This window comes from Odocoileus virginianus, chromosome 5 (assembly GCF_023699985.2).
Source record: "Odocoileus virginianus isolate 20LAN1187 ecotype Illinois chromosome 5, Ovbor_1.2, whole genome shotgun sequence".
Taxonomy (NCBI): Eukaryota; Metazoa; Chordata; class Mammalia; order Artiodactyla; family Cervidae; genus Odocoileus; species Odocoileus virginianus.
In genome coordinates, this window is record NC_069678.1 from 12601400 (window position 1) to 12616102 (window position 14703).

At 50.9% G+C, this 14703-nt stretch overlaps 2 protein-coding genes across 4 annotated transcripts in view; one reads left to right on the forward strand and one right to left on the reverse strand.

The window, feature by feature from the left end:
* The window catches only part of UBQLN4 (ubiquilin 4), a 31514-nt gene extending 21043 nt beyond the window's left edge, over nucleotides 1–10471 (reverse strand). The window contains exons 1-6 of one of the 3 annotated variants that reach the window (XM_070467493.1): nucleotides 10294–10471; nucleotides 8609–8760; nucleotides 7990–8207; nucleotides 7154–7416; nucleotides 4843–5001; nucleotides 775–1000 (exon numbers count right to left, since the gene is read on the reverse strand). In XM_070467493.1, the coding sequence (XP_070323594.1) occupies nucleotides 775–1000; nucleotides 4843–5001; nucleotides 7154–7416; nucleotides 7990–8207; nucleotides 8609–8760; nucleotides 10294–10401 (1126 nt within the window). In that variant the 5' untranslated portion in view covers nucleotides 10402–10471. The remainder of the gene's footprint in view (nucleotides 1–774; nucleotides 1001–4842; nucleotides 5002–7153; nucleotides 7417–7989; nucleotides 8208–8608; nucleotides 8761–10293) is intronic. The other 2 variants (XM_020912462.2, XM_020912463.2) reach the window with 2 other exon arrangements.
* A 913-nt stretch (nucleotides 10472–11384) lies between these two features.
* LAMTOR2 (late endosomal/lysosomal adaptor, MAPK and MTOR activator 2) lies at nucleotides 11385–14535 on the forward strand. The gene is made up of 4 exons (XM_020912527.2): nucleotides 11385–11614; nucleotides 11888–12050; nucleotides 14005–14094; nucleotides 14330–14535. Exons 1-4 carry the CDS (start codon nucleotides 11547–11549, stop codon nucleotides 14384–14386), a joined length of 378 nt encoding a protein of 125 aa, XP_020768186.1. The 5' UTR covers nucleotides 11385–11546; the 3' UTR covers nucleotides 14387–14535.
* Nucleotides 14536–14703: the final 168 nt, after the last annotated feature.

Here is a 14703-nt window from a genome sequence, read left to right on the forward strand (position 1 = left end):
ATTTGACTAAAGATGACCCAGATCAATGGTTTTCAAACTTGTCCTAGCAACAGAGACCCTTTCCTCAAACCAAATCTCACTTGGAAACCAAGTATGTCAACAGTCTGGCTGGAGCTGGGGCAGAAGGCCTGGAGCCTTTCCCATATGGTCTTTCCTCATCTTGGCGATGGTCCAGACCCCTCAAGCCTCAGAAGTATAATTCTGAAACCATGGATCAGGTTCAAGTCCCTTATTTATGAAATAAGCATACAGAGGGGAAGGGACTTTCCCAACCAAGATATTCCCCAGAGTACAGAGAATTCATGGCATCTACCAGACATCCCCAGGGCCATTTATAGTCATAGTCTTGATAAATGGGGCATCTCCCAGGGTTGTGCAGTACATAACCTACGCTTCTGTACAAGCCAGCTCTGCGCATCCCTCTTGCCCAGCCTCACATCTACCTGTCCCTCATTCTTCTCACACACCCTCATCCCCAGTCTAAACCATTTACACTGGATAATACCAGCAGAGTTGAAAGAGCTTAGAAAGTGGGGCCTGGTTTACTCATGAGCCTTTACTTAGGTTGCTCTTGGGGACATTGGGACAGGGCTAGAACCCAGCCTCACCCTCTGAGGGGTGAAGCCACTACTCTACGCCACAGAGCCCTGCCAGTGGCTTCAATACAGTCTCACCTCTGTCTTCAATATTCTGGAGCAGTGTAACCCCCTTCAGTCCTGGGGCAGAGGGACTGCCCTGGTGACCCCACTCAGCTCCTTCCACCCTAGGACATACCTGACCCCAGGCTAGCCGCATTGATCCCAAAGGGATTGGAGACTGTCGGGTGCACCTGGCTGGTCCCCGATCCTCCGTTGCCCTCCCCACCGGACCCGGGGGCCTGGGAGGTGGGGGGCGAGGGGCTCCAGGGGTTAGGGAGGGGCTCTCGATTCTCAGTCCGCAGAGGCTGGGAGGATGAGCTGTCGGAGTTCCCGGCCAGGGAAGAGAAGGGGTTGTTGCCAAACTGGGAGGAGGGAAAGGTTTTGGGTTAAGGACTGAAACAAATCAGGGAGAAGGGCTAGGCCCTTTCTTTCTTCTCACCTAATAGCCTCCCCGTCCCCAGGAAAGGGAGAGAGATCTAAAACTGTGGAGGTCCTCATGTCAATTTCTGGCCTCACAATGGGCAACTTCACCCTCACCCTGCAAGGTGGGAGTTGGCTGATGCTAATGACTGGATAACTGGACCCCTCAGATAACTGGAAACATCTCCATCTCCCCTGGTGGCTCAAAATATTTGGTTTCTAATCTTCTCTGCGCTACAGTACTTTTCACACACCTTTCCTACTGTGCAGCGGAGATACTTGTTTTCCTTAGCTCTTAAGGGGCAGAGACAATGTCAGATGCACCTTTGCATTCCTGGCCCCCGACACTAGTAGGTGCTCAATAGGTAACTATTGGCTCGATGGGAGCTGACTCTACTCCAACCCCTATCTGCCTTCAGCTCTCCCTTTTCCAGCCACCTCCGTCCAAGTCTAACTCCACTGAACTTTCTTCCTTACCCCCAGGTCCCCCATGTGGCATTCTGTCCATCCAGGCACATCACAGTGGAGCCCCTTGGAGGGGCACACCTCTGGCTGCACACCCTTCCCTAGGTCTTCTCCTCCTCTGTTGCCTCCTCCATGTAATCTCTTCTTTCTCCTCTCCACCCCTATCTTCTTAGACTAGCTGCTTCACCTAAACAGTCCCCCTTAGCACCAGGCCCTCTAGGATGTTACCCAGGATTGTCTCAGGGTCTGCACCCCACATGATGGGCTGCCTAAGGTGGCACCCGAACCTCCTCCCTCTGGACCCGCTGAGAGCCAGGAAAGAGCTCTGTCTGAGGCATGTGATGGCTGAGGGAGCCCAGGCCTCCTCCCCTTGCTCAGCCTCCCTCTCCTGTTCCCAGGTAGGCCTTACCCATGCAGGAGGTACCTGAGCAGCCTCAGCCCCACTGCACCAAGGAGTTTCATATCCAGTTACTTTTCCTGTTTATTCAAACAGGGGACCAGCTCCTGCTCTGAGTTGTGGTTCCTTTGCCCTACCAGATGCCTGTTCAGATAACAGGGTTTGCAGGCCAGGGATCATGTACCGCAGTTTCAGTCTTTGTCATCATTGCAGATTTCCTGTTCTGGTAACTCGCCTAGCAGCCAACTCCACCTAGTTCTGGGTCCTGCTTTGCTCTTCCCTTACACCCTAAGTCCTAAATCTCTTTGCCGGAACTCCCCAAAGTGGTAACAACTGCCATTTATTGAGCACCTACTATGTGCCCGACCCATTCATTCTAATGCTTATAATATCCCTCTAATACACCAGTTCTCAAAGTGTGGTCCTAGGACCTCTGCAAGGTCTGAAAACAATTTTTATAACCCTAAGACAGTATTTGCCTTTTTCACACTCATTCTCTCATAAGTATTCAGGGGTGTTTTCCAAAGGCTACATAACATGTGACAATGCAATGGACTGAATGCAGAAGCAGATCTGCATACATAAGGAAGATACATAAGCCAGACGTTCAAGAGATCTGCAAAGATGTCAAACAAGGCCATTCTTTCCTCTAAAGTTTTGTTTTGGGAAATAAAGTTATTTTTTAAAAGAGTATGCTGGTTATGTTAATGTGCAATGGGTTTATTGTTATTTTTAAATGAGTTCATAAATATTTCTTTAAATTCTCAGTTTTAATTTCAGATTCAGTGAATATCAATAGACCTAACCCACAAAAACAAAACCTCCTTGGGGTGCTAACTATATAAAGGGGTCCAGAGTGGAATTCCCTAGTAATCTAGTGGTTAGGTCTCCCTGCTTCCACTGCAAGGGGTGCAGGTTTAATCCCAGGTGAGGGAACTAAGATCCCACATGTTGGGCAGTAAGGCAAAAGAAAATTTTTTTTAATAAATAAGGGATCCAGAGACCAAAATGATTGAGGACTATGCTATAATACATTGTCTCCATTTTGAAAATGAGGCAGCAGAAGACTCAGAGAGGCTTAAGCAACTCACTTAAAATCATGCCACTAAAGAATGGTGGAGCAGGTATTTGAATGCAGGCCTGTTGTTGCCAAACACTGTGTTCTTTTAGCTGAGCCAGTGGTTCTCACACCTTAAAGTACATCAGAATTAGCTGAGGGCTTGTTATAAGCCTTGCTCAACTACTTGAATTTTTTTTAACCACGTATATGCATTACTTTGATATGCATTTTAAATACTTAAGTAAAATAAAACTTAAATAAACTAAAAACCCACAGGTAATCTTCATAAGCACTTTCTTTCAATTCCTATAAGCACTTTCTAAAATTTGAAAGAGCAATGTCAATAACCATCAAGATGACGGTGAAGAATAAGCTGCAGGGGGGAGGGGCGAGTCACCCTGATGCCCAGGCTTATTTAAGACGAGGTGGTATCGTCACAGAGACAGAGCCAGCAAGGCACACACTAAGGAATCTGCCTGCAGCACAGGAGACCTGGGTTTGATCCCTGGGTCTGGAAGATCCTCTGGAGGAAGGCATGGCAACCCACTCCAGTATTCTCGCCTGGAGAAACCCATGGACAGAGGACCCTGGCAGGTTACAGTCCATGAGGCCACAAAGAGTCAGACACAACTGAGTGCCTAACATGACTACTAGCGATGCCATGAACAAGAAATCTGTTGGGATAGCACAGACTGCTCAGGACATGGTGCTTTTTCCTTTCCACAAGGAAAAAGCAATGTGAGGTCCCACTCTCCTACTACCTGGGTGCTGGTTGTGGGGGCAGGCTGTTCAGTTTGTGAAAATCCATCAAGCTGAACACTTAGGATATGTGCACCTTTCTGTAGCTATATTATTCTTCAAATGAAACAATTTTAGATGTTTTTAAAAAGCAAGTCTAAAATTATACAAACAGCATACCACTTCTATAAGGTTGAAAAAATATGCAAAATGATGCCACAGATTATTTATGGATACATACATAGGTAATAAAAGAATCAAAATGACAAACACCAACTTCAGGGTGGTAGTTAGCCTGAAGAGGGAAAGAGAGGTATAAGTTGGGTGAGGGGTATGTGAAGGCTGCAATTCTATGCGTCATATCTTATTTGCTAATGTTAAATATATCTAGGAAAACACACAAAATACTAAAAACATTCATTAACTCCAGGGTAGAAAAGAGAAGGCCGGGAGATGGAAATAGAAGGATCCCTTTTGTATACTTTTATTAAGCTTGTATACCTTTCCACACTTTTTAAATATCCTTTTGTTTACTTTGTGTAACTTCTGAGTTTTGAAACAGGTAAATGCATAATGTATTTAGTGTAAATTAAACTTTAATATGAGAGAATGCTATACTTTTTGTATATTTGGAAAAAATTCACAGAGCATTTTTGAAAGCACATATTCCCAAGGCTTAATTCCAGAGATTGATTCAATAAGTATCTCAAAGGTAGGAACCAGGAATCTCATGACTGACAAGCACCCCAGGTGCTTCTGACGCAGGTGATCTGTGGACCACACTTGAGACACGCTGTGAAAGGGTGGGCTCTTTGACCTCAGGCCTGCCCCACAACCTTGGAGCCCTCGGCGCAAGAAGTCTGTCAGAACAACGTCAGAGCCCTTGGATACTACACTGCCCCCACTCCCTAAGAACCTCTGCTATCTTCTGCCCTAGTGCTTCAGTCCCACGCCGAGGTGGACCATCCCTGGCTATGCGCCGTGAGAACCGCCTTCAAGCCAAGGCCTACCCTCATGGCACTAGGGAAGGAAAGAGGAGCAGAGTGCACCTCAGGCTTGCCTGGGTCTGGGGTGGGTGATCCCGAGTTCAGACTGCCCTCCCACAGCCCAGCCCCTGGCCCCACCTGCTCCCTGGCAGCACTAAACATGGGCTCCTGGATGTCCGTGTACATGCGGCGGAGGGCGTTATACCCTCCAGGGATGCTCTCCAGGTTGCTTAGGGCCCGGTCCTGGTTCCGCATCATCTCCTGCATCATGGCTGGATTTCGAGCAAGCTCCATTGTCTGACGGAAAAGGGAAAGAGAGAGAATGGCTCTGGAATCAGGGGGTCACCAAGCTTGAAAAAGAGTGGGCCTTGAAGAGGGGGACCAGGACTAGGGTCCAGGGCCCAGGAACCGACCCAGAGTGGCTGTGAGGAGGGTGAACTGGATTTCCTTTCTCTATTGTCATCTTGGCTCCGACCCTGCCTCTCTGTGGGCATTCTGGTTGACTTTTGAGGGTACAGTGATCCCAGATGGGGTGAGGGCAGCAGCTTTCCTCCCTCAGGTTCAGGGGATCTGCAGAAGTATCAGGGAACACAAGGAAGTTAAATAAGAAAGGACATGAGAGGGACTTCCCTTGTGGTCCAGTGGCTAAGACTCCAAGCTCCCAATTCAGGGGGCCCTGGGTTCGATCTCTGCTCAGGGAGCTAGATCCCACATGCCACAACTAAAGATCGTGCATGAAGACCCAGCACAGCCAAATAAATAAACTAAATAAATATTAAAAGAAAGAAAGAAAGGACATGAGAAAGGGAGAAAGCAAAAGAGAAAATTAACATCTATTGAATAGTTACTACATATAGGCACTGAGCTAAGTAATTTATAGAATTCAAGTCACTTAATCCCCATGATAACTATCCTAAGTATGTATTTCTGTCCCTATTTAGCAGATAAGAAAATAGGCTCAGAGACTCACTGCCTAGGACCCACAGTCAGTTAGCGGTGGAGACAGAGTTCAAGGCCAGGTTGGTTTGTCTGACCAAGACAGGATTAAGGCTTCTGATAAATGACCACAAATTGGTGGGGGGAAAGGATTCAAGCCGGGACGATGCTACCAACACCTTCTGGACCCCACTATAGGTCTTTAGCCTCACTGAATCTTGAGAAATAGGATGAGGGCTTTCACTTGGGAGCCAATGTCTCACTCTCAATAACGAGGGGACAGTAGCACATAACACAGAAAATGAGCATAGCGGCTTCTTGTTCCCATCCGTTGGAAAGCTTTCCCCGTCCTTCTTCCTAAATCTGCTGCATACAGGCCTTTTCTAAGACACTTTTATGTCTATGATAAGCCTCTGATCTCTTATTCTACAAGTCATTCATTTACTAAGTACTTATTGAGTGGTAACTATACACCAGGCACTGTTCTAGGCGTGAACAAAATAGTTGCAAATACTTGCCCTTCTGGGACTTACCTTCTGGTGAGTCTAGCACTCGTGTCCACAATTCTGCTAAGATCATCTACCCTTGTCCCCTAATGGGTGGCCACGAGATGGAGCCCCCGAAGACCAACACCAAACCCCCTTGCCTGGGTCTTCTTTACCAACCTAACCCTCCCTTATCCACCTGGCCCTGCCAAGCCACAAAGGTCTCCAATCCTATTTTTCATTCCCAGGTCTTTGTGCTTGCTGTCCCTTAGCCCTGAATACTCTTCTCTTTTTTTTCCTCTGGTTCATTCTCCTCTTTTGGGTCTCTGCTTGGGCAACACTTCCTTTATGGCCCCCTCTGAGCCCCAGGGTAGGGTCAGGAGCCCTTCTGCGTGCTCCTAAGGGGTCCTGTGACCATCTCTATGATACTACTATCCATGCTGTATGATAAAAGCCTTCTTCCTTGTCCTACTTCCCTTTGAGACCAGAAGTTCCTGGGGGACTTCCCTGGTGGTCCAGTGGTTAAGAACCTGCCTGCCAACGGAAAGGACACGGGTTTGATCCCTGGTCTGGGAATATCCCAAGTGCCATGGAGCAACTAAGCCTGTACACCACTACTACTGAGCCTGAGCTCTAGAGCCCAAGAGCAGCAACTACCAAGCCCAGGAGCTGTAACTACTGAAGCCCGTGTGCCCTAGAGCCCGTACTCTGCAACAAGAGAAGCCACCACAATGAGAAGGCCACAACAAAGAGTAGCCCCCACTCGCAGCAACTAGAGAAAGCCCACACAGCAACAAAGACCCAGCACAGCCAAAAAGGAATAAATAAATAAAACAAATCTAAAAAAAAAAAAGAAGTAGTTCCCGGAGAGCTAGGCTATGTCTTTTCATCACTGTACCCCCAGTGCTCAAAACATGGCTGTTGAATGAATGAACAAATCAAGGTAGGACAAGGTAGGAAACGGCAAGACAGGGCACAGCTGGGTGCCCGGGGTCCTCCACACCCCCCCAACCTTCTCTCAGACCCACCTGCCTCATGAGCTCAGGGTTGTTGAGCATGTGACTGATCTCAGGGTTCCGCTCCATCAGCTGCTGCATCTGGGGGTTGGCCATGATCATATGGCGCATCAGGTCAGGGTTAGACATCATGTCCTGGACCAGGGGGTTCTCCATGATCTGCGACAGCATCTCAGGATTGGACATCAGCTGCCTCTGCATCTGCTGCTGCAGCTCCATGAAGTTGGCAGAGCCCAAGCCCAGGCTGCCCAAGCCCAGGATGCCCCCAAAGCCAGCTGTGGGGGAGGGAAGCGGGGTCACACTTTGTCCCGACTCTTCTACCTGGCCAGAGCCACTGAAATCAAGTCACCAGGATGGGCCCTTTCTGCTGCTCACATCTCTCTTTCCCCATCATTTCCACAGCCCCAGTCCTGATCTGTTGCTGGCAGAGAGATGGGAGCCTACTAGGCCGAGACCTCTTTGGTGGCCAAGGCTGACAGGCAGGCATGGTGCTGAGCACAGAGAGGCAATCAGCAACAGCCTCCTGAATGAGCAAATAAATACTCTCCAACTGGCTACTGTTGGACCCACCTTTTCCCCAAACTCCAATACCCGCTCCCAGGGTTTCCTACATCCCCAGCCCCATTTCTCCCTTCACTCTTAACATTTCACCACTCTCCCCTCTTCTGGGAAGCCCTCACAGATTGGTTTCCTCCCCAACTTGGTTCAAGCACCAGTGTCTGGAACCCTATGTTCAGGGGCCCCAATCCCCATCAGATCAGGAGCGGGGATCAATATTTCCCTCTTCTTGGCCTCTCTCCCACTCTACAGACTCTAACCGTGTGGCGCCTTCCTCCCTAAAGGCTTACAGAGTATGGATGCAGTGGCACTGGGAGGTCCCTCCCCAGTCCCTGGGGAGGTACCCCCTCCACTGCTCCTTCGGCTTCCACTGCCTGTATCTGAAGTGGCACTTCCAGAAGTGGAGGGCTGGGCAGACGTGGCGGGTGAAGCAGGGGTGGTAGAGGGGGCTGAGGCTGGGTCTGGGGTGGAAGGGGAAGAAGCAGTGGCAGTCGCTGGATCTTGAACCCTGAGAAAGAAAGAAAAATCCTCATTGAAGTGGACACAAAAGGGAAGACTATGATTTCTACATGTGCTGTGCAGCTCCAGCCCTACACCACGCCACCTCCGAGGTAACCCTGAGGCTGGAGCAGGGTGACGCCGGGGGCAGTCAGGAAATCGGACAGAGGGAGAAAGGAGTCAGCATCCTCTATCTCCAGGTCACTTAGGGCGAGGTAAGTCAGGTTCCCTGGCCCTGCAGATCCGATCACGGGGCCTTCTGGCAGCCCGTCGAAGAGCCACCTTCCTGGGTCTTGGCATTCCACGGACCTTCCACAGATGTATGCTTGAATCATGGGCGAGAAAGTGTCAGATGGGGAAAAACAAAGAAAGCCCAATCTGAAGCTGGACCTGCTCCTCTCCTGAACTTACTTCTGAGGGGTCTTGATGACCAGATGAACAGTGAGCCCATCCTTGATCCCATGCTGGTTCAGTGTGTCCCCATCCTTGAGGATCTTGCCTGCGAAGATCAGGACCAGCTGATCCTGCTGTGCCTTAAATCTCCGGGAGATTTCCTCTTTAAACTGTGATCAAGAGGCAAAGGTCACTATGGAGGCTGCTTGGGCTCCACCAACCAGGGACCCTGCCTCTCCTTCAAAGCTTCTGCATTCCCTTGCTCCCACCTCTAGTCGTGGGAAGTACTTTCAGCAGTCTTGACTCCATCCCTCCAGCTGAAATTAGGCGGCTCCTTTCTTAACCAAGGGAGCTGGACCAGTGTGGGGCTCCTCTCAGCACTACTCCAGGGTCTCTCACCCTCCCAAGCCCTGCTTTTATCTGCCACTCCCTCTTCAGTCCCAAGTTCCCCCTGAGAGTACCACCTAGGCAGTTCTCTCCAGAAACTCCTTGGCCCAACCCTGTCTCCCTTCAGCCTGTCTCCCCAGACTTCAAGTCTCTTTTCTCTCTTTATTCCCAGTTTTCTTGTAACAACTACAACAAATAAGTCCCAGTTATTTATAACAGCACTAACTATACATGTTAATTATTACCTCCATTTCAGAGACCAGAAAACTGAGGATTCGAGAAGTTAGATAACTGGCCCTGGACAAACTGGAACTCAGGTCTTGACATCAAAGCCCAGGCTCCTCTTAACCAAACACATGGTGCGGGGTGGGGGTGGGGGGAAGCTCTCAATTAGAGCTGATTTCAAATTCAGCTTTGCAGGCAAAAATTATTTAAATTATGGAATGTGATCATTTTATAAGGTCGGGGGGAGGGGCAATGATGGCAATAAAGGCTGGCTGGGGAGAGTTAGACTCCCCAAACCTATCACACACACCGTCCCCGCCCTCCATCAACCCAAGCAAATCAAACACATACTCTAAGTAGAGGGTGCACTTGCTAAGCTAAGGCAGCTTCCAGACCCCTCCCTTCCAACCAGACGCCTATCTTAAGCCCCGCCTCTGTGAAATTCGGGAGCAGCCACAGGGGGGTGGTGAACACAGGCAATATTCCCTCATTCACTCATTCACCACATTTTACTAAGCACCTACTGCACACTGTGTAAATCCCAGAGGGGCTGAGAATCAAAAGTATCCACTTTAATTTGAAAGAGTAGGAAAGATCCGGGCAGAGGGAAATCCTCCCCGCACAGACCAGGCGTCAGAATTCTGGGCGTTCTCTGAGGCGCCCAGTAGGCGCCCAGAGTTCCCCCCGACCTGCGCCCCGCCGCCCGCTCTCCGGGCTCAGCACCTGGCCCGGCCCCCACTCTGCCTCTGCGCCTCGAACCCCGACCAGTAACCGGGGCCAACACTCCCCTCAAACCTAGGGTCCTCCCCGCTTCCCAGTGCAAGGTGTCCTCTTCCCACTCTCCACCACGCCCCCAGCTCAGGCCACAAGGCAAACCCCGGCCTCCCTTCCCCAACAAGCGCCGCGATCCCCCAGATCACCCTCGCAGGGTGCCCCCTACCCCCCTGCCCTTCCCTCCCGCTCCTCCGAGTGCCTGAGGGCCCCCCGCCCTCCATTCCCCGGCCCTCCCACACGCCCGACGGTCTCAGAGCCACCCGCCTCTTCGCAGACCCCTCCTCCGCGCTCACCCCCACCCTCGCCACCCGTACTACCTCTTTGACCGAGGCTCGGTCGCAGATCACAATTTCCTCCTTGTCCTTGGGGGTCTTGACGGTGACCCGAATGGGGGGCCTCGTCTCGGCCCCGCTCGGCTCCGCCATGCCACCGCCGCCACCCGGCCGCCCGCCAGCCCGCCCCGGCTCCTCCTCCTCCTCCCCGCCCGCCCGGCCTGCCGGGCTCGGCTCCGGCGCCTCCAACACTGCCCTGTCCCCTCCCCTCCCCAAGGCTTCACCGCCCCCTCCGGACCCGCCACGGCCACAGCGCCCCGGGCGGACTGGGGGGGCCACTGCAGCGGGGTCCGCCCAGGGCCGAGCCCGGGGTCCGGCTGCTTGGACCGGGCCTCGCCGGGCTGCGGCCCCCGGAGGGGTTCGGGGCGGGGGCGGGGCGTGTCCGTCACTGCGGGGCGGGGACCGAACTGCCCGCGAGAGACCACAACCCGATGCAGCCCGCCGGAGCTGAGCCGAGGTGCCCCCTGGGCCCAAAGCTGCCCCCGCCCCTCCGCGGGTAACTCCAGCTTCGGGACAAAGGACTTTCTGTGTGGCCGCTTTATCTCCGTTCCCTGTGATAACTGGCCTTTCTCCGGAAGCCCAAATCCTTTCCAGGCCTGAGACCTATCCCGACTTTCAGGTTGAATTTTTTTACTTCTGGATGTCCACCTAAAACCTCGTCTCTGGGACTGACTTTATTTCCCTGCGAGTAGTGGCTTGAACGAAGTCTACAAAGTACAGTTCCAGAGACCTCAATTTTGCCTGCGCGGCCTTTCTGAACCTTGGTTTCCTCAATAGTTTCTCTCGCCTCATCTCACCTAACTGTATAATGTAGAAAACTGCTTTGAAAAGTAACCAAAGGTGTGCCTGAAAAATATAGGGATTTTACTTTCTTTTTAATTACTGAATCGTGACTTGTCATGCGGATATGACTTTCCTCTGCCCGAGGGGATTAAATGTCCTTCCAATAACTGCCACTGTCCTTTCACTCCCGCTCTTTTCCCGCATAACCGCGTGGTCGCACTGGAAAGGCGAACTATAGTTCCCAGGGTGCCTCGCGAAGCCGCGGAGAACTACAATTCCCAGCGTTCACCGCTGTGGGGCGGGGTGGAGTCGGAACCACAAAATCAGGCCCGGAAACTACAACTCCCAGGGCGTTCCGGAGCAAGGCAGCTGGACTACGGAAAGCGACGGGCGGAGGCCAGCAATAGGAAACTCTGGGTTCTGGGTGCAAAAACCCAGGGTTAGGAGCTTCAGGCATGCTGCGTCCCAAGGCTTTGACCCAGGTGCTAAGCCAGGCCAACACTGGAGGTGTTCAGAGCACCCTGTGAGTGCGGACCGAGAAGCCGGGTGGCGAGCACTGGCGTGGGGCCGCGCGCGACTCTCCGAGGGAGGGCTGGGGAAGGCTCTCTGGGAAGGGAGGAGGTGGCAGCAACTTGGTGAAAATGACGGAGAGCCCCTCTTGAAAAGGAAACCGACGTGCTGCGTGCTCTGGGCACGTCCCAGGACACACTCAGTCCCAGTGGCGGGAATTGGGATGGGTACCGAGGAGTTTGACTCCCTCTTGAGCACGTTGATATCCCTTCTGATTCTTCACCAGGCTGCTGAATAACGAGGGATCTCTGTTGGCCTACTCCGGCTATGGGGATACAGACGCCCGGGTCACCGCGGCCATCGCCAGTAACATCTGGGCGGCCTACGACCGGAATGGAAACCAAGCGTTTAATGAAGACAATCTCAAATTCATCCTCATGGACTGCATGGTATGAAGAAGGGATCCATTCCTCTGACCCTAAGGGGATCCCAAAGGGCAACCTGGATCCCATCCTGGATGGTTTAGAGGTCCAGGGACAGGATGTCTGGAAGACAGTACTAAGAGTTGGTCTGCAACAGCATTTATGATAGGCAGGACCCTATGTATTGATGAGAAAGGAGTCCTCGAACCGAGGTCTGGCCGGGGTTCTGGTTTTAGCACTGGTGAAACGTTGGGTAAGTGATTTAACCTCTTTGAGCTTTCTGACCACACCTCCAAGGTGAAAACAATCCCCGCCACCACACCATGCACACAGGGTTATTCTGATCAAAGGAGAGGGTGAATATAAACTGTAGAGCCATGTGCAGACACAAAGTGTTGTCATCTGAGATTAACAGACCCAGAAGCATGGCAGAGTCTCTAGACCCTGCTGTCCATTCACTTTACAGAGAAAGGTCATGAAGTCCAGAAAGGGGAAGTAGCTATTAGACTGTGAACTTCTTGGAAACAGAAACTGGCTCATACATCTTTATATCTGTCCAGTCAACATATTTTTAGGTCCCTGCAATGTTCTCAGGTCTTGGGGAAAAGTAGGAAACAGGACAGACAAAAGCTGCCACCCTAATGAAGCTTACAGTCTTACATATGAACTTACTGTAAAATAAGTTCATGAATATGTTTTGTAACATATCTATGTAAGTTTAAAAAGTAGTATGTTAGGTATTGAAAATGCTAGGGGAGGACTTCCCTGGTGATCCCATGGTTGGGACCTGGTGCTTTCACTGCAGGGGCCCCCGGGTTTGACCCCTGGTCAGGGAACAAAGATCCTGCAAGCCATGTGATGTTACCAAAAAAATAAAATAAAATAATGTAAAAATTAGAAGAAGATGCTATCGAGAAAAAGCAAGGATGTAAGATAGGATGTGTGTATCAGGGACAACGTCACTGAAAAGGTGACACCTCATCAAAGATCCATCTAAAGGAAGCTGGTAAGCCATGTGGCTATCTGGGTTAAGAACATTTCTGATAGAACAGTAAATGTAAGGGCCCTGAGGCAGAATGATGTCTGGTCAGAGATAACAAGGTTGAAGTGGCTAGAGTAGCATGAGAATGGGAGAGGTTAGTAGATGATGCCAGAGAGGCAGAGGGTGCAACACCTGATTCCAAGCACAGGGTGGATACTTAGTGAAAATTTGCTGAACCAAATTGAAAAGGCCCCAAGAGTGAATTCTCCTGGAAGGATTTCCACTGCAACTCAGCCACCTACCTCTTCCTGACTCCCTCCTTAACCACAGATGCCAGTTCAACTGATGATTCTTAGGGTCCCTAGCCTAGAGCTAGTGCCATAAGCACAATAGCTTTCAAATGTCTTGACCACAACCCAGCCATAAGAAATATATTTTCAGTCAGAGTCTAGTAAAACAAAAGTTTCATTAAATAGTACTTCCTTTGCTGTATGCAATATACTTTATTTCTCTCTTAATGCTGATCAACCTTCTTAATTGATCTGGGGCTAGTTAGCCCTGGGCCAAACCTACAGTTTGAAAAATATTACCTTGGGAAACGAGAACTATAAGTTGAGTTGTGGTCTCCCCTTACAGTATCATTGGGGGTGAAACCATATTAATAACATCACCCATCTGGACAGCCCTTTGTAGACACCGGACTCCTTTCTATGTATTAGCATCCTCACCAGCTGGAGAGAGGTAGGGATTACAGAAAGAGAAACAAAGTTTCTGGGAGGTGGAGTTTTCTTGGGTAACTGGGTTAGTAGGTGACTGTGCTGAGGCTGGAATGGGCTCAGGACTTAAGGTTCAGGGCTGTGGCTAAAGTCCCCCAGTGGAAGCTCCTGCCCTGCCTGAGGCATGAAAGGAAGATACAGACCATCTCAAGAGGAGCCCTTGGGGAAAGAAGGGGCGAAGGGTGCAAGCAGATATCACATCCCCTGATATCACCCCCACCAGGAGGGCCGTGTAGCCATCACGAGAGTGGCCAACCTTCTACTGTGCATGTATGCCAAGGAGACCGTTGGCTTCGGAATGCTCAAGGCCAAGGTGTGTATGTGCCCATTCTTGTACAACCCTGGGCTCAGCCTTCATGCTCCATCACTGTATCCACTCCCATCCCCACCATCTTCCCAGAGTCTTTCTCATGTCACCCAGTCAGCATCTGGGGTGGGCCCACAGGCAGCAGCTGGGGGCTGGGGGCTCAGCGGTAGGAGTAGACCTGAATTTAAGATCCCTCGAGTGGCAGGCCTTGTGGGACTGGATTCTTCTCCCTTTCCCACAGGCCCAGGCCTTGGTGCAGTATTTGGAGGAGCCTCTCACCCAAGTAGCAGCATCATAATGGGTGCTGGTGGAACCTGGGATTCAGAAGAGTGAGATGACCATGTGGTGGGGCAGGGCTCCCTGGGGAAACCTTCCTGGACTGTTGCAGGGGGTTGGAGTGGGGGGACTTTGTTCTTCCCAAGAATAAACTTCAACTGCTGTCTCGTGTCTTGGCTGTTTTCTTGGATGGGGGGAATCAGAGGAGAGAGGAAGGAGCCGGGGTTGTGCATCATGTTCTTCACGTTCAGCTAGAATGAACAAGGGGCTGGTAGGGGTCATGTTGGATGAAGAAAGAACAGGCTGTGGGAGTTTAGTGTCCTTCAGTTCCAACTTTGG